Source organism: Salarias fasciatus, chromosome 14 (assembly GCF_902148845.1).
Source record: "Salarias fasciatus chromosome 14, fSalaFa1.1, whole genome shotgun sequence".
NCBI lineage: Eukaryota > Metazoa > Chordata > Actinopteri > Blenniiformes > Blenniidae > Salarias > Salarias fasciatus.
Window position 1 is genome coordinate 9,931,310 of NC_043758.1, and position 23,097 is coordinate 9,954,406.

The 23,097-nt window shown below is 42.0% G+C and overlaps 1 protein-coding gene across 1 annotated transcript in view; it reads right to left on the bottom strand.

Annotated features, from left to right (window-relative positions):
- Positions 1-23,097, bottom strand: part of grik4 (glutamate receptor, ionotropic, kainate 4) — a 283,909-nt gene that overhangs the window by 125,288 nt on the left and 135,524 nt on the right. Inside the window, exon 4 of the mRNA XM_030107939.1 lies at positions 17,312-17,409. Coding sequence (XP_029963799.1) covers positions 17,312-17,409 — 98 coding nt within the window. The remainder of the gene's footprint in view (positions 1-17,311; positions 17,410-23,097) is intronic.

The window sequence follows — 23,097 nt, forward strand, 5'->3', positions numbered from 1 at the left end:
TATGACACAGGCGCTGCTCAGAGAGACTACTCATTCCAGCTTTGATGTGCCCGTGTGTGTGTGTGTGTGTGTGTGTGTGTGTGTGTGTGTGTGTGCGTGCGTGTGTCCTGCAGTGTGACAGAAAGGCTGGCAGGTCTGCAGACAGAGGTTTGACAGGCGTTTAATGAGGAAGCTCTCACAGGACACAGGCTTTGCACAAGTTACGCACGCACGCACGCAAGCACACACTCACTCACACTCACACACGAACAGAGCAAAGGAAGAGGAGCCACCTTTATTAGACAGCAAAAACACCTCAATCCAATTACAATGTGCTTACAATATACTTACCTTAATTACACTGGGACTGAACTCTGATCTGCTCAGATTAGCTATTAAAACAAGAAATAAAATGAAACGGCACATTTTCAACCTGCCAAGCCGGTGATGCGCTCCCGGCTGTTTGTTAGAAATGGCTTTGTGTGAGCGTACCAGTAACCTCTGATCATCCCTCCTCAATCAAAAAATTGAGGGCACATTTGTGCAGGTTAGTGTCAGATCTGTGCGTTAGTGAGAGCTACATAGCTGGACTGAAGGTAAAACCTAATTTCCCTTCTGTCCAGTCCAACAAGCTATGGGTTGTTGCGCTGACGAGAGCCCGAGTCACTCTGCTACCTGTCTGCTGCAAAACTAACGGGGAACAGATAGGAGGGGGTCAGGCAGAGGCGAGACTGAAAGGCGGCGGCGGTGCGGGAGTGCCATATGGAGAGCAGAGGCATAATCAGCAACTACATCTGCTGGCTTTGACTCAGAGGGGCAGCAGAACAAAACTCAGTTTAATAAAGCATCACTGCACTTTTATAGGTCTTGGAACGTACGAACCTCGGCTGCAGCGAAGTTAGCATCGGTGCTGCGCGACTCATTTACATTAGCACACGTTGACCTGGCCATCAATTAGCACACAACACATGCTTGGCAGAGAGACCAAACTGTCCTTGAAAACTCTTAGCACCTCAGCCAAGTGGACAGCAGCCACTCAGCCTCGGCGCGCTGAACACAAGGTCTGCGGAAGCCAGAGGGAGAAGAGTTCGTTTACCGTCAAAAAGTGGACATAGCTAATCAGTTTGGAGATCATCAGTTGGAGAAAACCAGCCAATGGCAGAACAGAGACTCCGGCGCCTGGCTGGATGGAGCCGACTGCAAGCCAGGGAGTTATGCTGGCCACAGAGCATTAAAGAACAGATGCTGCTGGAGACATTGTCCATCAGTCAGCAAGTGTGATGCCAAGGCTGGAACGCCAGAGTGGAGCTGGCAGAGTCGCTGGTGCAGGGTGGCAGGAGATGGAGGAGGGCAGGTGGTAGTCTATTATGGCTACCTGATCCCCTTTCGAACCAAAAGGTTTATGGGAGATTTGGGAGAGCAGCTGTTGGCATCCGGAAAAGGCAACTAAAATTCTCATGGGTGGGTGGGTGGGGGGGGGGGCTGAAAACTGAAGATGGGACTCTGGAGATAAGCGAGAGAGAGTGTCAACGCCGCCGCCGCCCCTCCCCAACAATCTCCATCCCTGACCGCCAGCTCATCCCACTCCCAGCCCGAGCAGCCAGATCTCTATTTGTGGTAGTAATGAGTCTGCATCAGGTCCCCGCGGTCAGAGCAGAAGCAGACCACTGATAAAGATGAAGTGGGCCGCGGATCCCATGGTGCCTTTTAGGAGAGTGGAACATTGACCACAAGATCTCTATCTCATTGATCAGCCAGTTCACAGAGAAAAAAAGTTCCTTTCCTCCAGAGAGGACTGTTCCTCACTCCACTGCTCTATTTCAGAGATAATTTTGTAGTGGAAAAAGGAAAAAAGGAGGAGAAATCCTTTAAAACTCCCTGTGTGCTACCAGATGTGTTGGTGTTATTATGAGCAGGGAGGATGAAAGAAAAAAAAACAAAACCAACAGATTTGACTCGAAGACTCATAGCAAAACTCCCACCTGATTAGTTGAAGCAGAATTTTTACCAGTCGACACAATCTATTCTACTTGATTCAAGACTCTATCCATCAAACGTATAAATACATGTTGGCATGATTGAATTTAAAATTTTCCTCAGGGAGCCTTGATTAGCAATATGTTGTTTTTAATCAAACAGTGGGATTAATCCAGTTCTGGGCATCAGGCCAAATGTTTGATTCACAACAACCAAACCAGACACAGCTCAACTCCACGCGACAAAACCCGACAAACAGTTGGCTAACAAGTCTTTGCAAACCCGGCCTTTGAGTTTGGAACACAAACATGTTGACAGACAGAGAAAGTACTTGAGCTTTCTTGATGAGCTCCAGTTCAGAGGGAGTGAAAGTGGCAATGCATTAATTCAACGAGCGAGCAGCTGGTGGAAAGCTGAACAGCATCAGCCGGGTTGGGTATTGGTTCTCTCGCACGAGTCAAAAACTGTGCTACTTGACACAGCTGACTAAGATGGAACAAAGCGACATTGTAATAAGGAGCAGAGTCCCTCTTCATGGCCCCTTGATGACAACAATCAGTTAAATTGAAATCCATTTTGCCTGCCTCTCACCTGGGAGCCGCTCCGCCTTGCCTTGCTTTCATCTCAGTGATCAAATCAGGAGATGGCTTCCCGACAAGACTTGGTGGATTTGGAAATGAACATGCCGGTTCTGCTGGGGCAGCCTCGACAAGACGCGTCAGTGGCGTTGCGAGGAAAAAGAGGTTGGCCCAGGTCCAGGCGACAGCTGTGCTCTGCTAATTATGATTGGGAAAACACCAAAAAAAAAGCACCTGTGCTTTGTTTGCAAGCCGAATAAACTGAGAAATCCTGAATGGTGCTCAGATTAAAATTCAGATTCTCAAATTAAATGAACCTATGAATAGATTTACTTTTGCACATAACCACATGCAGCTCTTTTTATTATATAATTATGAGCTCATATTGTCGTCACTGCTTAATTAAATGAATCATTCATTGGACATTTCAGGTCATTTTCTTTATCCCTTAAAACCAAAAAAGTTTGATTTGTTAAGTTTACAGTTGTACTCTGGTCTTGGACACAATTCTGTGTAGAGTTTGCATGTTCTCCTTTCCCCTGCTTGACTTTTCTCCGGTTTCCTCTCAGAATCCAAAGACATGTGACTGATATTATCTGGTGACTGTAAATGATCCATAAGTGCGAACATGTGTGGCTGTCTGTCTGTCAGTATTTGCCCTGTGATAGATGATGCAGGGTGTGTCAGTGTCATACAATGGCTAAATGTTGTATTTTCTATTGTTCTCCATTTGTTTTCCAAGGTTTTGCTAAAACAATCACTGTGAAACCACACATCTGTCACTCTGTCATTCCATGCACGGTGCTGAAGCATGTCCCAGCTGACTATAGGCAGAAGCAGGACTGACCTTGTACAGGTCACCAGTCCATCGAAGGGAAAAATCAGAGAGACAGGCGGCCGCTAACACTCACATTTATACCTGTGGGCAACTTCAAAGTGGCATTCAATGCATTTTTTTGTACTAGTAAAAAAATCCCTCCACCCACCGAGGGAGAACATGCTAACTCAACACAGAAAGGCCCTCGAAGTGCATACATGACATTCACACAGGGAGAAGGAATACAAGCCACTATGGTCTAGGACCAAAATAATGAAGCCCCCTCAGCTGATCCGGGACAGGCCCACTGCGTGTTCCCTCAACCAGAACTAAACAAAGTGAAGCCGCATTTTGTTTATATGCAAACTTCACAAACACCTTTTGTCTTCTAATCGGCTTTTATTTTCTTAGTATTTTTGCTTTAATCCTATGCAAAAATGGCATTTACTTATGCTGCTAAATGCAATGAATTCCATAAATATTTAGACTCATAAATATTTTTCTAAAAGTATATTAACATTAAAGAAGTGAATGCTGTTTAGAAATGCCAAATGCATTTCAGTTATTGTTGTGCTCTGGCAGTCCTTTAAGCAGAGGTAAAAGCAGACAACGATCTTCTGACTGGTTATTACAAGAAATATATAGACTGCAGTTTGAAGTAAACACAAAACCTCTGTCGAAGTCCAGAAAGGGAAATAAATGTGTGAGGGATGATACAGCTCCACTTCTGAGACTTCCTCAGCAGAGAAACTTGTCATTAAACCTTTTCTTTTTTTTTAGCATTCACTTCTGAGTCTAACATTTAATACTTAATACTCTCTCACCAAACTCAGAAACAGACGGATAAAAATACACACAGTGGAAAAATAACAACCTGAACCTTCATATAAGTCTTAAATGTACTTCTTCTTTTTGCTGTACCTTTTTTAAAAACTTGGTGAAAATTTGATTTTGAGATCTGATGAATTTTAGTGATGATGGCAGCTGTTCAGTAAAAAGAGAGAATAGAGAAAAACAAATGGAGCATGCTGCAAGAGCATGAGTGGAATTCCACAAGAGCCAACATGTAACAAGTAGGGCTGGGTATCGATTTGAATTTCCGAAAATGATTCGATTCGATTCACAAGAGCCGAATTCGATTCGATTCACGATTTTCGATTCAATTCGATTCTTTGACGATTTTTTTTTTTTTTTCCAGTTAAAGCTCGTGTCCGGAGTTTTGAAAGAAAAGAGTTTTTTTTAATCCAACGTCTCAAGGTTCCGCCCTCCCTCTGCTTTAGTGACCTACCAAGCCACGCCCCTTTAATTTCGTACGCGCATTAGCTGTGGGGTCAAAATGAAATCCAAAGTATTTCCAGACGTCTGCCTCTAAGTTTTTTGTTGGTGCTTCAGACCTGCCAACTTTGGTGAAATTTTTAGAGTACCACTTAGCTAGCTTAGCACGCACGCGCACACACGCACGCACACATATACACACCGCTCGCGCTCATGTCGATAGGAAAAAAAAAAACTTTCGGCGCTTATTTCCTCGTTATGACATCGTATTTTCAACGTGAAAGTAACGTTGTTAACAGTACATATTTGCCAAAACACACACACGTACGCTCACACGTGCATACACACACAGACACACACACACACCATTTTAGCGTTTTAACCGCCAGCTGCTGCGGGTCTTGGCGGGTGGGGGCACGGGGAACAGGAAGAGAGGAGGAGGAGGAGGCGGAGGACAGGAGAGAGCGGGCTGACGCTGTGGGTTCGGCAGGCCCGATGTTCTCCGCTACTCAATGCAGATTGGTTGAAACTGCACCACTACGCTGCTGCGTCGTGTTGTCAACATGAGTACTGCAGGCCCACATTTCTAACAGCGCTCACAGATGTCTGCAGCTTTTTGCGTAGTCCAATGAGACGGAGCGTACCAGCGTATTTTAATGTCAAATTAAGTACTTGCTACGCAAAATGCATACAGGTTGGCAGGTCCGGTGCTTTCAGCGCCTCCGCCATGATGTTTTGTACCGCTATGGACTAGTCGCGCGATATCTCCTGTCACGCGAGAAGTCACATGACACTGTGGGGGAAAAAGACGCATTAAATAGATCGATTCAAGGGTTTTATGAATCGATATAGGGCTATTAAAAGGAGAATTGATTCAAAATCGATTAATCGATTTTTTAAACCCAGCCCTATATTATAAGTGATTAAAATAAAATCTGCCTGGCGTTTTCTTGGTAAATCTGTAGCATTACGATGTGTGAGAAAAGTGCTGCAACACCATTGTGTGAAATTGCTGCTCAATTAGTCCACACTTGCATCTTCCCGAGTCGCACTACAAACACATGCCAGTTGTATGAAAGACGATGAAGATCAACTCTGTAATGGGTAGCAATGCGTCAGCCTCTGTCAAAACAAACAGTTTGCGGCTTTCATTTTATACCTATTGCTTTCAAAGCCCAATTATAGTGGAGATCTGAACCGCGCAGAGCAGAGCACCAATTTAGCAGAACTAATACTGCAATGCATCCAAACTTCAGACTTGGACGTTCATCGTAAGACTGATGGAGGTGATTAGCAAGTGAGAAACAGTACGGTGGGGGGAAGAGAGAGAGAGTAATAGACCAAGAGAGAGAGAGCGAGCTGGGCTTTAGAGAACTACCCCTGGCTCTCTTCCTATCATACTTTTCCAAAGAGTGGTGCATCTTGATGTCCACGTCATCTCTAGCTGGTAGCAGAGGGGAAATGACAGGAAAGACACAGGTGGATGGAACAAAATGAGAAAAAAGAAATAAAGAGGAAAAAGACACAGGGGGAGAAGAAAGAGGTGAGAATAAGGACAAAATGAGTGGTGAGGGCTGTGTAAGAGAAGTAATAGTACATATTACAGGTGGGACAAAGGCGGAGAGGTGAAAATTGGCTAGAACTGTGGTATAGTGAAAGGAAAGAAATAAAAGGAAAAGTGGGATAGATGAGGGAAAGTAGTACTCTTGAAACCAACTAAAGAGAAAGATTTTTGGCAGCATCTAAACATATAAACCCTCCCATCTCTCCGCTGGCTTGACAGGTATTGTTTGCAGCAACTTTGTCCAATAGCCGCATGCGGTATGCTCACCTTGACTTTGGAGCCATGAGAGCAGAATAAACTCAATTTGCTATGGTCTGAACCAATATGACTTCCTCTGACGCTGCATGCTGGTTAGCTCGGTGGTGAAGGGAGCGAAACACTGAACCGGGAATTGACCTTTTACATCAATAAAGTACAGTATCTCCATGATGACAGAACCTTTTCAATGACAGCCAAGACAACTCCATGACAACTGTCAGACTGTAAAATGTGGTTATTTGTGAGACTGCATCAAATTTTAGGACAATAACAGTCATGATTTACTGTTAAAGTACCTGTACAGGGTCTTCCTGTTTGGAACAAGGTTTGAGCATTTAAGGTCACCTTCAGCAGCGCTGAGAGCTTGTAATTTGGCATCAGCAGCATTCCTTTAAAGCAGCTAATGAACAATAAAAAAGTCAACTTTGAATTTGTATTTCTTTGCTTTCACGCTTGGTTCACACTCCCACAAAGAAACAGATGTTGTCCTGCTTATTCAGGACGAAGTTGTTTGATTGAATTTCACAACCAGGGATTGTTAAAGAATAACCGTTTTTATTTCACACACATTGATGGAAGCCACAGCGCCTCTGGCAAATTAAAGTGACTTTAAAGCTGTGAAAACTTTAAAGAAGATCACAGCCATGATTAAAAGGAAAAGGAAAGTATATTATGCAATAAAGTGTAACAGAGCGTGAAATTTGTGACTAAGGGTGTTAGTAACTAATCTGAAGTGAAAGGATTTATCCAGTGACAGCTTTTCTTCATTTATTTTCTTTGCAACTGAAACATGAGTGCCAGTCTACAATGGCGAAAACGCTAAATCACTAAGCATGACCAATATCACTTCACAAATACACATTTATTTTTTTTTAAATCTGCCCCCTGTACATTGATTCAGGTAGAAATCTATTTACTTTATTGTTTCTCAGGACAACAAAAATGGTTTCAGGCTTTTTACTGAAGAACACAAGCAAAAAAACCAAAAAAAACACACACACACACACAAAAAAAAAACGGATGACAGTGTTTAAATTAATTGCAAAGACTACTTTAAGGAACTTTTCCGAATACATCAACAAAGTTGTCTTTGTGTTTTCTGTAGAGTTTAAATTCTGTGTTTATTGGAGCATTTTTCTAAAGCAGTCCCACCAAGTCTCTGCACGTTTGCTCACACAGTGTGCAGCATTTTGATGACACAACACTGTCTGATAAAAGGGGCCTAATATACCTTTCACCGCCTCCGCTGCAGTTCGCCAACAATGCAAATATAATTTGATCAATACAGCACAGAGATTATGTCGGAGCACAATATATCACAAGTACTTTGTGTTAAGTTAAACACACTCAAGAACATTAAAGCCTGAGTGTCTGGTTGTTTACTCTATTGCAGTGACTCTTGAAGGACCCCAATCACCTTTCTACCTCCAGCTCCAGTTCACACCCTCTACTCAACACTTTGACAGTGAGTGTGTCGCATTGGCGGCTGGTGGTGAAATTTGCTGGGTGGGCTAACAAATTACAGTGTACTACTGTGCTAAAAACAGTCAGAAAAATAAACCCATCTTGTTCATGAATGTATATCAGTATTACGTAATGGTCTAAACAGTTAAAATCATAAATAGGGCAAAGATCAATAGAAGCAATGCTTCCACTTTAAACTATGTTTACTTTCTTTTGTAGGTTCCAGATACTCTGCACCATATGTCTGCACTCCATCGTCCAAGAAAAAATCCCAGACAAACACTGGGTGATATTTATGTGCACCTGTGTGAGAGAAGAGGCTGAGCAGAAGTTTGGCTGAATACAAGCGTGAGATGCAGTACGCCGGCTGTGCTGTGCCCGACTGTGGTGCGACATCTGGAAGGCAGACAGTCTCAGGTGTGCGGCGGCGCCGCCACGTAACACGCTCTTTGGCAAATGAGGGATTTGCTGTCTTATCAAGCCCCGAAAAGCAGTGTACCACGCCATGTGTAGCGCTGGGCTGCAGGACGACTCGCCCACTGAAAATAAGTTTGGACAGCTCCATGCAAATGAAACACAAACACTGCAGGGTAACTATCTCTACATGTGAAATGACAAATAAACGGACACGCTCAGATGTGTGCCAACTGTTCGTAGATTGGGCTTCTTGTCATTAATTGCTCTACAATAAAGACACAAATGAAGCACTGAACCCGCAAAGTCTTGCTCTCTCTAAAAGCACAAAGAGAGATTTTTCAAATGTGTTGAGTAACCATTCAGGGGCAATCAGCTGTGCCTCGGCTTTGTCTAATGGCTCTCTTCAACAGTTGCTCCTGTCTCGCCCACTGGAGGAATCCTATGGAGTTCATTTGCCGTCTAATAAAGTAATCTTGAGAAATACGGTTGGTTTCAGACCATCTTGGAATTACATTGAGTCAGAAATAAAAGGAACAGCTTCATTTTTACAGGCACTGAATGGCTTTTTCATTGGCGGCTCAGCATGAGCACTCACCGCGCTGCAAAACACTATATCACAGGAGACAGCGGAGAAAGACAGATGGAAATGAGATGGTGAGCGCTATTGTGACAGGGTGTGGGAGAGTCAATGCAAAACAAACCTCACATTCGAACATCTGGACATGAACAACATTCAGGATTCCAGAATTCTCAGAAAGTCTGTTTCTGAATGTTTGAAGAAAAGTGAATCCTGTGAACTAAAGTGTGAATGGAAGCACAAAGCTCTCATTATTACCAGTCTCCAAGGCTTTAGCTACATCACTGACCCCTCCAAAACTCAATCCAATGTGCCCTTTGTTTGCTCAAAAGACCAACAGCTCCACCTCCAAATCCAGCCCGAGTGCCACCCCGCCTCAGTGCAGTTGTGTAATCCGTCTATGCTCCTACAAGCAGATGGCTTTGCAAGCCCAAAGCAACCCCTGGACATCAGACGCAACATTAATATTCATGAGTGCTTCTGAAACAAGTTTGAATCATAGAGGGTAATGTTTCCCTGCTTTAGCAGACACGCGGATATTGGACTTTTCATCCCTTTCTGGGAGAGGAAAGAAAGTTCGGGATAAAAACGGGGAGAAAGAGCATTTAAGCTGAGTCAAAGTTGGCTTTGCTGCGGCACACAGGCTGAATTCAGATAGAACAGAGGGCGTATGAAAATTTAATCGCAGCATTTAGTTAATTTAGTTTGAAAGCTTCCTATGGCTAATGGTTAAATGACCTTAGTCCAAGGCTTTGCATGAAAATAATAGTGCAAAATGAGGTTAGTAAATGGAGCCTTGGGAAAAGCTGAAACATCCATGAATCTATTCTTTCATATTCAAAGTACTACTTTTAATGTATAAATAAGATTTATTATCCTTGAGATTCACAAGAAACAAAGCAACAACAGAGAGTATTTTGCATTATCCAGCGATTCTGCTTGTTACCAGCTGCCAGCGCACAAGCACCTGTAAAGCAGCAGGAGCCCCCTCATCCAGAGAGCCTGTTAATGTGCCTCATTAGAGGATATTAATCAGCTCTTCCTTGACCCCTAGTTTTGCTTGGATTCTGCCTGTGAGGGAAACAAACCACCAACCTGATGCGCACAGTCCAACTCCTTTTCTGCAGTAGCTGTTTTTCTATTAGTCACTATTAGTGTGGAGCCCAGATGGACTCGGTCCCACTCCCCTGCCTCCTCACTGGAGGCAGCCGGCACAGCGGCCGTGGAACCCGCCGAGTGATTGATTGAGCCCGGTGGATGATGTGCTGATCACCTAGTGGGGTCTGTCAGCCACAATATTGCTGCCGGTGTCCCGGGCATCCAGCCGGTCGGAGCGCAAGCATCTGTGGCCTCACGCCCGCAGTGAAGGATGAGGTGGTCAGAGGCAGGTACGCTCAGCCACAGCAGAGGACACACACACACACACACACAAAAACACGCACGCACGCACACGCACGTCACTCTCTCCAGCTGTTGCATTACTGGGTGACCTTTTCTAACGTTTTCTAAATAGGGCCAGCAGGCCAGACAAAGACCTCATAATGGGTTAAGTGACTTATTATCATGTCTGCTATGCATGATCTGCACCACGATTTCACAAAGCTCATTTGGAAAACATCCCTCCTTTTGAAGGAGATATTCAATAATAAAAATCACAAACAGAAATATTCTTCCGTGAGAAAACAAAAGCCTAACATTAAAAGGTAAAGAAAGCTTCATACAATAGAAACTTCAAAAGGTTTAAAATGTGACAGTCAATCACTCACATTGTTGTGTTACATTTCAAGGAATATATATAAGATATAATATTAGAAATGCTGAATTCAGTGGCTTTGATAAAATGTCACTCATCACAGAAAAGCAGTAAGAGTGTGTTTTGGATAATTGCATGCAGTGCTGGCTGCTCGGGGCTGTGCTGCATGAGCTTTAAACACAGTTCCACCCCTCCCTGAAATCAACATATATACTTTTTATATGAAACATAAGCAAACATATTATCGTGTATCGTGAGAATACCTGTTTGAAGCCTTTCAATGAACAATTAGGGCCCTTAAAATTGAAATGTTTGAAATTGAAATTTGAAAGTTCAATTGTTGGATAACGACTCGTTCATTAAAGCTGATCATCGTGATTGTTTGATCACTTGTCTTTTTTGCAAACACATTCCTCTTTTATTCATGAGAAGCCTGATCATGTTGTACAACAGCGTGACTCCTTTTTGCTAATTTCCCTCCCCCCTCCTGAGATCGCTCCTTAAAGGAGTGCTGCAGACTATTTGGCTGTCGAGCACAGAAAAAAGGTTTACATTATTTCCCAGAGTAGTGTTGTTGTCTCTGCTGTGCTGCTGGATCAGTCTGATTTAGAGTAGTGAAAGATTTGTGCTACTCATCTCATTAAGGATAACTTTCCATCTCGGCGTAATCTGGCTTTGGATTTGGCTCAACGCTGTCTTTAAACACAAGAAACCTTTTAATGCTTGTACAATTTTCCGATATGATGAAGCTTTAACATGATCACAGCTGACAGTTTTCAGCTACTTCAGCCTTTTGCTGGACCAATATACTAAGGGGTCTTATGTGAGTGGTAGTAATGGAAGAGGTGGCCCTTGTTATCAGAAAGGGCAACAAGTTTAACGCTAAAAGCAGGTCTTAGTGCTATGAATCAATACATACTGAGTACACACTTTCAAGATATCTGAACTCACAATTTCGGTAGTATATTGTGTATTTTTTTGTCTGTGTTGCTCCTCTATATTACTGTATCTGATCACCACAGTTATGTGGGTAATACATCATGATGGTGGTGTGCCGCTAAGTAGCTTACCATTTTCATAAGGCCATACTGACTAAAGCTATTAACCAGGCATTCCCATCAGAGTAATCATGGCATGAGCAAGGTGACCTTCTTCGCTACGCGGGCACGCACAAACGCACAAACACACACACACACTGCAGCTGACTATGCTGATTTGCACACCTCGGACCTGAGATGGAGGGCCTAATCAGTGAAATCAGCTGCTCTTGTGTTTGGTTGGAATACAAATCCGCACACTCTTGGTTCCCGATACCATCTGGGTGAGGACCAGTGAGCAAAAGGATAATTCCGCTCTGTTTCAACTTGGCACACATCCGGAAAGTGCCACAAGTGTGACTGCACGGGTCTATTTTTAAGAATTCTTAGAAAACAAGGGCTTAGCAAGGGAAAACAGCACAAGCCTCCCACAGCTTTGTAGGCAAACATGGTTTTCAAATGAATTCTTTCAAAAGCTGGTCTCAGACGGGAAACACAAGGGGACAAAGAATTGAGGCAACTTCAAGCTCGCTTTCAAGTGGTTTAAATGATTCATTAACAAATGTATTCTTAAAGACAGACTTCTGAGCTTTGCTTTAAAGGTACATGAGTGTCGTTGATTTAATGTGAAGGAAAAAAAAATCAGCCATTCTGATAACTGCCAGTGAGAGCCAGTGGGCTGATTAGTCTGTTAATTGCGTAATAGCTTGGTAATGATTATTTTATATAACATAATTTGAGATAAGAGGATAAAGGTAAACTCATTTTCTCTGTGCCTGGTGACATGCTGCAGATTGTCAGAGTTCAAAAGTGTAAAGAGTCAATAAGCGAAACAGTTTTCATACAAGAGAATGTGAGTCATGGGCAGTTTATAAAAATATAAAATCATGATAATAGTTTAAAATTGCCTTTAAACAGCCAATGCATATTTGATCAAAGAAGAATAAAAAATACATACAGCATTCACTCAGAGAAATGACCGTGTGTTCTGTATATTCATGTGTTCTTCCATCAAAAAGCAAAGTCAGAATAAAGATTTACACTCGGCACTGCCTCCTACAGGGAGGCCCATATGATGACTGCTGTGGTTTTAAATGATTTCAGCAAGACTCAAAACCTGTTTGCATGTTTCAAGTGAAAATGCACCATTTAAGCGCTTTAGCTTCATAAAGGTTTTGCATTTGCATGACAATGATTTGAAAATAATGTCCGTTGACAGGATAACGGCAAACATGCTGAAAATGGTGTAGTTAGCATGCAAGGCCACAAGTCACAGTAGTGAGAGCACAGACTCTCCCATGGACAGACAACAAAGCTGGAATGGATTTCCGGCTTCTTTCTTATGAACGAGGAGCATTATTTCAACAACTGAAATTCAAGTGATGAACTTTAGGTTTTAAGTGCAAACACAGCAGACAAAACAATTATATGTGTCCTCATCCACAGCTCGCTGGGATTGGTCAAACGCCCTTTGACCCTGCCTTGGATGGACTGATGTTCAATTTTTTGAGATGCGCCTGCAAAAACTGCACAACCATCCTAGAGCTGTGTGTGTTTCATTAAATGTGGATAATCTGAATGTCATGTTCAGAACAGCACGATCTCTTCTACAGCTGCATTTTAAATGTGTGTGATGTTATTGTAAGAACTTGCTGCTTGACATTGAATTATACATTTCCCGTTCAAAAAAGTGAGGGGGGGAAAAAAAAATGCCTCCAAGTATTTTTCAGAGCCAGTTAAATGCAGTCGGGCTGAACAGCCGCTTGATGCCATCTGGAAACTGATGTTCTTATGTGCTCCACTGAAGTGTTAACTTTATGAGGGCCTGATAAAATAAAAAATAAATAAAAATGCCAAAGTGTTACACAGGTGACACTGACTAAAAAAGAATGCAGATTCAAACTAAAATCTTAAATAGGTTTCACTTATAAAGAGCATTTTCACAGCTTCAGCAATATTAAAGGTCTTTGTGCTGTCAGTCATAGTCACACAGGCACACACACACATTAATACACCAATGCTGATGGCTGCCATGCAACATGCTCAACTTCACTGGGAGCAATTTTAGATTCAGTGTCCTGCCTGAGGATACTTCCACAGATGAACAGAACCACTATCAATAATAGAAATATGTTTAATAGTAACATAATTAATTGAAAAGCGACCTATAGCTGGAAACTCATTTTATTTAAATACTTCCACTTCCTCATAGCTCCACACCACTAAACACAGTGTCAGAGTCACAACCGGTTCAGGTCTTTGAAAAGGAAAATTACCTCTAAATTCTATAGTTGGACCCAATTGCAGTGCGATATATTCCAAATGTAAAAACTGAAGTTGGTCTTTCTGCTGTCAACAGCAGATGCAGCATATTTACTGCTGACCGTTGAAATCCGGCCCGTCCTTGTGCAGCTGTACAGTAGCATATGATCCAGCAGCGTCTCACACATAGCGGCCACTTTTCTGCAGGATGGGAACTCATACATGCTGACAGATCATTCTGCAGATAGAATTTACATAATTTCACTTAAGTGACATTTCCAATGCTGGTGTTTTACTTGCACTGTTGAATATACAGCAGTATTGCAGCTTTTAGCGACAGGATGAAATTACCCTCACCACTGGTGAAAGAAAAACTCATGTTTTGCAGCGTGACAGTTTTGACTGCGATGTTTGTTTAATACTGTATATTGTCATCAATCGGAAATAAAACTCTGAATGTTTTATGAGGCTCTGTCAATTAGGGAAAATTTACATTCCATTATCTCAAGATGTTAACCATCGTAACAACACTGCTGCTGGCAGAGGTGGAGCACGACTCGCATTCTTTAGTGAAGCAGAAAGTAAGTACCGGTTCTGAAACAAAAAAAACCAAAACACAAGTATCTGTTCACCTGCTCTAAAACTAGTTGTTCTTTTACAACAGCTGGAATCTGGACTCAAGTTTTCCACACTTAAAACTGACACTTAATGCAATAAACTAACAAGAAGGATTCAGGTACTGAAGTCAGGATGAATCTTTGACAGTCGTGGTACATGACGGCTTTTCTGGCTGAAGTGGCTGTCAGCAGAATCATTATGGTTGCACTCGTATCATAGCTTTGAGTCACAAAATAAACCACTTCTCAAATTAAAACAAAAGAAAACAAAACCTTTTCTTTTTAATTAATCTTTTTTTGACAGCAGAAATGCAAGAAACAAGACTTAATAGGTATAAAAACAAGCAAAGAAGCAAAAAACAAAAAAACAAAAAACAGTGTGACAGCTAAGACAACTCTAAGCCATCTAAACAATGCAGAATCAATTTGAGTAAAAGTCTTCAGTGAGCACCCTTTACAAAGGTGCCATGGCCTCAAGATTCTCACATCTACTTTGAATCAATATCTTTTATGTGACTCATGGAGCCGTCGTCCAGGTAGCAGCTGCCGCTGTTTTCCTTTGCTTCATAAGCAGCCTGTGCTCACTGGACTCAGCACCTTCATAGAGGTTTGAAAAGCAAATGGGTAGTTTATTAAGAAATTAAAATATGTTTGTGATGATATGTAGGGAGTGGACATGAAAAATGTGTTAAATCAAGCACACATATCTTAAAAATCCGGTCCAACCGCTTGCATTTGGTAAATAGTAAATGACACCAAGGCCCTGATGAAAACAGACTTTGGCCAAACAGGGTTTAGAACAGCCGGGGACGGACTGGCCTCCTGCCCAGGGTGAAGTCTTTCGCCGTCGTTCAGCTGGCAGAGGCTTCCGCTCTGCACAGCCCTAAGTGGGATGGAGTGGGTATGGAAGATGGATGGATGGATGAATTATAATACCAAAATGAGAACAAGTTGAGGGAATACATAGCAAAGCTGACAGGGAGTGTAGCTCCCAGCACAAAGCTCAAGTGTCATTACCCTGAAAGAAGGTCCAGTACGGAGAAGTAGATTTGCCAAGAGTTATAGTGGATAGAGCAGTTTTCCATTTAGTGCACCGATGAAGATGGACACACAGCTGGCACGTCAAAAGTCAAGTAAAATGTTTCTATGAAGCTGTCACGTTCTATCTGACCACACATGGACTTTAATTTCCCTCGTCGTTTAAATAAGTGTCAGCCTAAATACTGAAGCAGTACAGACACAATAGACCATCGTTTCATGGAAATTATTGCCTAATGAAGTGATCCACAAGGAAAACACTAAGATTAATTCAACAAGACAACGGCATATGTTATAATCCTGTGGCTTTCTTTGATAAACGCGCTCGACTGGCAGTGCTTCAAAGTGCTCTGTTAATCCAAACGACTGCCCCGATCGTCCACATGTGCAGTGACAGACGGCACATAAAGATAGAATTTAACAAGGTTAGGAAACTGTTAATTTCTAAAGCCAGCATCAGCTCCTGTGACTCTTTCATTACCACACTGTATTTATCAGTCAGCAATTCAAAAATGTGAGTTTTTTTCTTTCTTCTTTCTCCTAATGGGGTCTTTAATATTCATGCAGCAGTATTATCACAGTCAGTGTTTCAAAGCAGCCGACCCCAGCAGTCAGTGCCACCAGAGATTTTCACCAGCGGGGAGTCCTGGTCCGTCTGCCGCCATAACAGACTGATGTCTCATTAGAAAGACGGACCGCACTGTACCAGTGGACATTATAGACATGGGGATGGTAATGTAAATCCCCTTCAGTAGTCATGCACATCAAACTGCTGAAGTTAAAAAGCCGGGTTCTCCCGGAACCAAATGCAATTATGGTGGAAAGCACACCAGATGACATTGGTGAAACCTGAATGATGTAAGAAGACAAAGATGATCTGCAAGGTTCTCACATCGTACAGTGACAGATCTATAAATAATCTTGATACAGTTCAGTTTTAAAACAGAAATGGTTTTGTAAACACTGTCAAACAAATATTAAATCAAGTAAGGAAAGCATGACAGTGAAGCTAGAGCAGATAATTTGTGAGATGCACACTATTTATAATTTATTATTGATTTTGATCTAGTTTACGGTTCTGTTTAATTCAAAGAAAGTCTGTCCCTGACAATCTGACAGCACAACATCCATGGCAGAGTTCAGAGTGGCCAATTAGCAACCCGCTGCGTGAAGCAAAGCTCCGAATCCAAGCCCCTTCGGTCAGCATTAAATGGGGGGAAACATGTTTTTCTCTACTGCCCACATGAGAAAACACAAGTTTTTACAACATGGACCCGTAATGTGTGCATTATCTGATTGCAAACACCAGGTGTGGCGACAATGGAAGTTGGCAATATGTGACATGGGAGAAACAACAACGCCTGCATATTTGTGTGCTTGTGTTAGTCTCTATAAAAGAATGTGAATCCTATGGTGACGGAGCCTCAGCGGACCACATCGCTCCGAGGTAACAAGGGAAACAGAGAGGGTGAAACGTCCAGCGGTGCTTTGAATTAAATGAGACTGAAATGGAGAGCAATGACACTGTTGAAGTATTTCATCATTTCCACCAACATCCTGGATTTCATTCCCCCTCAATCTCCCACAAAAACACTAATGAGCGTCATTGTTCCAAGCCCTTTATTTCTGCCCGTGCTGCTCGCAGGCTGTGGAACACAGGGGCCCTCAGCTACAGGCCAGTCGGGCGCATAAACTCACCTCTTTCTCTCCACATATATTGCTGATGATGGAGTTGGAAGCTGGACTGGCAGACGGGCCAAGGACTGCCACCACCCCTTTAGACATGATCTGGCACACTGAGAGAGCAAGAAAAGAAAGGAGGGATACTGTGAGGGACAGTAAAAGTGAGACAGTTGGTGTGAAGCAGGACATTTGAAAAAAAAAAACAAAAAAAAAAGGCCCAGTTCAGCCAGATGTTAATTGGTGCACATGCTGACTGTCTGAACTTCTAAACGGATCGCAGTCTGAACCAGCGTTTTTACTGTCTCAGAGGGATTTTGAACCGAGCAGTGGGAGCGAAACCTGAGCAAAGACAAATGCCTCCATCCTTGTTTGATATGCTCAGGCTGATGTGCGAAGAAAAAAAAGAAAAAAGAAAATCATAACAGTTTTCTGCTTGTGGGAGCCTAGCAGGTGACAGAAACTGATATTAATGTGATACACTCCCGCATATGGAGAGAAAGATATAGAAAAAAGGATGAGACAGAGACAGATAAGCGCAGTGACAGACAGCCAGAAAAGCAGGGAGACACAACAGTGACATACAGAGATATCTGGGGGCTTAAAACATAAAATCTGCACTCTGAACATTTGCACATGAATACCATAACATCCCCAAAAGTGACACGCACATCTCATCTTGTTTCCCCAAAATCTACATTTACAAGGACTGATTTAAAGGCATCACCTTTAGGGGTGAAGACGTCGCCAAACAAAGACATTCCAGTGAATTTGAGCTTAACTCCTCTCTCATGTACAGAGGCCATACATCCTTTATAGTTAGTTTATAATCCCTGGCTTGTAATCAAACACTTCAGTCAAAGGCAAAAGGTGAAAGTGAGAGCAGAGACCGTGCACTGTTGCTGTGAAAGTGAGAGTGAATAAAACATGGTGAACCCACAAGGTGAAAAGCACAACTAATGAGTAATTTAGTGACCGACTGGACCTGCGAGACATGAATACAGTGACGTCTCACACAAAAGCAACCTGTGCACACATTTACAGTCTATTTAGGCTTCCACATGCACAGACGGAGAGACTCATTTTCCTTTGGATTTGTCTACAATTGCGAACATTTATGGCCCTAAAAAGATGATTAATCCAAAACTAGATGCCTGCCAAAAAAATGCGTACATGTCTACACACATATTATCAATACCTGAACCACAGGCGTGCATGCCAAAAGACATTTCCACCTGTCTGTAATGACTGCCTGTATTAGAAAACTGAGTGATTTGACTGCAGCACATCATGCATCTGGTTGCCTTGACACTTTCATTTATTCTTTTTCTGCATAGAAAACATAGCAGGTGCATGTTCATGTCGTCTTTTGAAATGCCGCATATGATATTGAAGCAAATACTGGCCAACAGCTCCAAAAGTGTATAAGGAATCAAAACAGTAACACGTTGTGTGTTGTGTACTCCACAAACATTCATTATATTGTGGTTCTCCGGTCTGTCGCTGTGGATTTGATTCATTGCTGTTTTTAGATTTTGATTAAACTGCACCACAGTTTGTTTGCAAGTGCATTGAAAGTCATTCAAAGGTGCTTCAGTCCACTTTAAAGTTGCACACCAGGTTCCCACTGACAGCATTCACTTTTCCACAAATAAAGTGCGCCACAGCATTCACATCAAGGTTACTTCTCATTGAAACAAACCAGGAGTGAAAATAGCCTTACATCGAGCTGGAGCCCTTTCATATGAAGCGCTGGCCATGAATGAAGAAGGAATAACAGTAAAAAAAATATATCAATATAAAAACTGGAGGACTGGAGAGCAAAAATATGAATGTCTAAAAATAGCATTCAAGGTGAGAACTAAAAAGAAAAAAAAAAAAAACCTGTCAAGGCTCAAAAGAAGACTTCATGATGAGAATATCTGAAGATTTACTGAAAGACATAAAACTCCATGGGTCTGAAATCAAAAAGATACATTACAGATGGCAAAACTAAAAACTAAGAGGGCCTACGTGGTTTATGGATATACAAACAAAAGAAAAAAACTCAAAATAACACAGTGAATTAAAAGAAAAGAAAAGATATTGATGGATCAGATCTGATAAAATTGACCTTTTACAAATAAAGTTTAAAAAATAATGTGCAAAGCAGTCCCTGACCCACATGAACACAAAGCAGTGATGATTCTTTCTAGTTTTGGCTGTAAAAACCAGCTGGCACTGATAATTCCTCTCCTTTCTGGACACATGCAAAGGGCTGCAGGAGCCCTCTGAACACTGAGATTTGGCCTTTCAGGGTGGAAAATCCCGAAAAAAGTCAGCCAGTCGCTTGATCTCAATCTGAATGAGATGCATTTCTGAAGCAAAGCCTCTCAAAATAGCAACTGAAGATGTGGCGGCAGCAACCAGTTGGAGGAGCAAAACCTAACACACAGAGGGTCCTGTGGAAGAAGTGTCTGCTGAATATTAATCACAAAAACTCTGCTTTGACACAAGTATTATATAACCTTTGGACATTTGTATAAGGTGTTATTTTGAGTGAGTGAGTGGGCATATGCTGAGGGGCCTGTTGAGTGGATGGATAGACAGATAATGAGATGGATGAAAGATTGGATCAACAAAAGGGAGACTGGATGAATGACTGAACATATAGATGAGTGGACACATGGATGTGTGGATTAGTGGATGGATTAATGGCACGGTTAAAGGATGGATGGACATCTGGATGAGTGTGCACAGATCCAAAACAATCTCCAAATGTTGAAACATCCCGGGATCAAACTGGATCCCGTTTGTGCTCGAGAACCTCGGGCCCGGGTGCCACAGTCTGCATGCTTGAGCATAATCAGTGGCGCTCTGGCAAAGGAACGCTCAGTATGCATGTTGACTGAAGTCAGCTGTCACGGATGAAAGCTGCTTTGTCAGTCACATATGCACATATGCGACATGCACATATGCACAACATGTCGGCGTCTGGCCTGTCTCCTTCCTCAGTTTGAATGACAGCGCACCCCCCCATGCTGGAATAGCCACAGAGAGCCACATCTGATGACAATGCCACCTGAGAATGCATGCGTAGACGTGCTTTATTTTTTCATGAAATGTGTCACAATAGTTGCTTAGAAATCAATGAGGTCAAAACAGAAGGGATCGGAAAACAGGATCAGTTTCACTTGTTGGTCAACGTGCTTTTTTTCTGCATAACTTTGAATACTGTTGTACATTTCTTGACTTCTTTCAGTTTCTATGAAAACATAGTTTTTCTCTGGTGGCTTTGTCCTCTCAGGAAATGCTGTGACCTTGGAGTCACTCAGCAGATCTTGGAATTTATTCATACAAGTAGAGTAGAAAATGTTTTGACATTTCATCTTCCTGTTCGGTAAAGTTACTTAAATTGCAGATTTGATTTAAAAAAAACCCAAAAAACTCTAAGATTGTATTTATTGCAATGACAATAATTAGCAAATCCCCAAATCCCTCGATCCAACTTTTACAGAGTAAATGAGGAAGAAATCAAGGAGCGTCCCACTGGACTACTCTCATTTGCTTTCCAGCCAGTTTTAAAACTTTTAAACTCTGGATCAACTCACAGTCTCTGACAACCAAGAATATAGTGAAGAAATCTTTGTTCCAGAATGCCGTTAATAATCCTAACCTTACAACTGAGGTCTGGACCATTGCTAATACATGCACTATTGATAATATTTGCTGATTTGTTTACAAATCTGATTTTTGTCCGTATGTATTTTGTTTGGTGAAAAAAGTAAAATTTACACCCTGGTGGGCAATTTTTTTTTTTTTTCCTATTCTATGGTGGTTGCTTCAAACTCATTGACAACACATTTAGAAACTATAGCACATTATATTAAAAGTCAGCCTCAGATTTAAAGTCAGCTTTGAAACCGGACAACCTGACCCAAAACTACTCCTTCACCAATGCATGTTAGCGATAAAATCTTGAGCCATCCATTGCCAGAACAGTACCGAGCCACCCAGTATGGATAGATTATAAGTCAGAGGGTCATGAAGCAGACAGAAAGCAATTATCCCTGTTTAGAATTGATATCCACTGATCAATAGAAACAATTGAACCCATAAAATGACCTTAAGCCTTTAATGAGGAACATCTGGCAAGCTTTGACAGATGCAGCGCATCAAGGAACATAAAACACATAAGAACGTTTCCTGGTGTTCACACACCAGCATCGAAGCAAACCATTGTGTGGTGTGTGTCCTTATTTCTTAAACATTATAAGAGAATGGCAATTTGTGAGAAACAGTCTTGTTTTCTTCTGTTTCTTCCCTTTGAAAAAAAACAGCTTCTAGTCCAAGGAGATATCTATTTATGAGCTGTTTAGCACACAGGCTGTAGTGGCGGTGTGTAAGGTGGGGGCGGGCCTTTTCTTAGCAGGTAACACTCCCTGTGTGATATTTCCATCTAACTACAGCCACTGATTCATCCCTAATCCAATTCCCAGCCCTAATTGCACATTCTCAGACACACAGATATAGAAATGCCCGATGTACACAGCTCACACACACACACTACTTTAAACATGTGGAGGAAAAAAAAACACACACTCAAACACACTGATCTTCACAGATGCAGTCAGAGGAAAGGGGCTTGTCTTAAGCCAGGCGGAGAAGGTAATACAGTTTCTTGTTGTTGTGGTAAGTGGGGCGATGTTTCTATGGATTAGGCCGAGCCAGCAAAGAGGTTCGGTTTGCGAAATGGGAAGGTGTCATATTGAAAATCAATCCTCACGCTTCTTGTCATTGCTGTGTGTGAGCGCGTTGGTCATTTTCTGCAGACGCCGATGGTCTATCGAGTTAGGAGTGTTTTCATTAAAAAATTAAAAAATCGAAACGAAAAAAAGAGTGAAGTGTGAGGAAACACACTAACGATCCTGGTGTCTGTTTAATGAACACGCCCAGACAACTGCTGACAAATTAGTAGTTTAGCTTGTGTTAATGGTCCCAGTCTTCAGCTGTGTCTTAATACAGGGTCTTCATCCTTCAGAGGCCACAGCTTTCTCAGCCTTTGGAGGGTGGGTAGTGTGCTGAGGATTGCTAATGAAATGCAATCATCTGTGGGAAACTTTAGGCTCCAAAATATATATCTGGAACCAGCACCTTAAACTGAAAGTGTTCTGCTTTCCTTTTTGGTGACACATTCCTTCGAGCAGCGCGACATAATTCACTCAGCCACACTAATATAAGGTTCATCTATAATGCATTTGGATTGTGAATTGGTTGAGCTTAAAGCCCATACCATCATGTTTTCTTTTCTCCCACAGATGAAGTCAGTTCATCGTCTATAACTGAACACCCGGCTGAACTGAGGATATATGCAACAAATGTTCTGTAACACAAATCTTTACATTGACCTAGCTCGACCTCAGTGACACTATTGAGAATACATTAGAAAGATATATTGTTGTCTTGGAAACCACTGGAATTATGTAGCCTTGTTTCACCCTGACTGATGTTGACTGTTTTGAAATACAACATTTGAAGGCTGGAGCCTGTAAAAGGAAACACAGCTGGAGTGTGGCTTTGTTACATCGATTTGACACATGAGTGAAAGCTTCAACTCTCTTTTGACTAAAGAACCTGAATTCATTTTGATGCCACATAAATTCATAAAATGTGCAATGAGTGAATGGCTAAGCCCCATTTCCAAGATGACTGCGACTTTCTGCCAGTTCCTCAAAATGATACTTAAGTTCATGCCATAAATGTGTTAACACCTGTGATTAGACTGTAAATGTTCAGAGTAATGGGGCCCACTCTGGCAGAGTTTC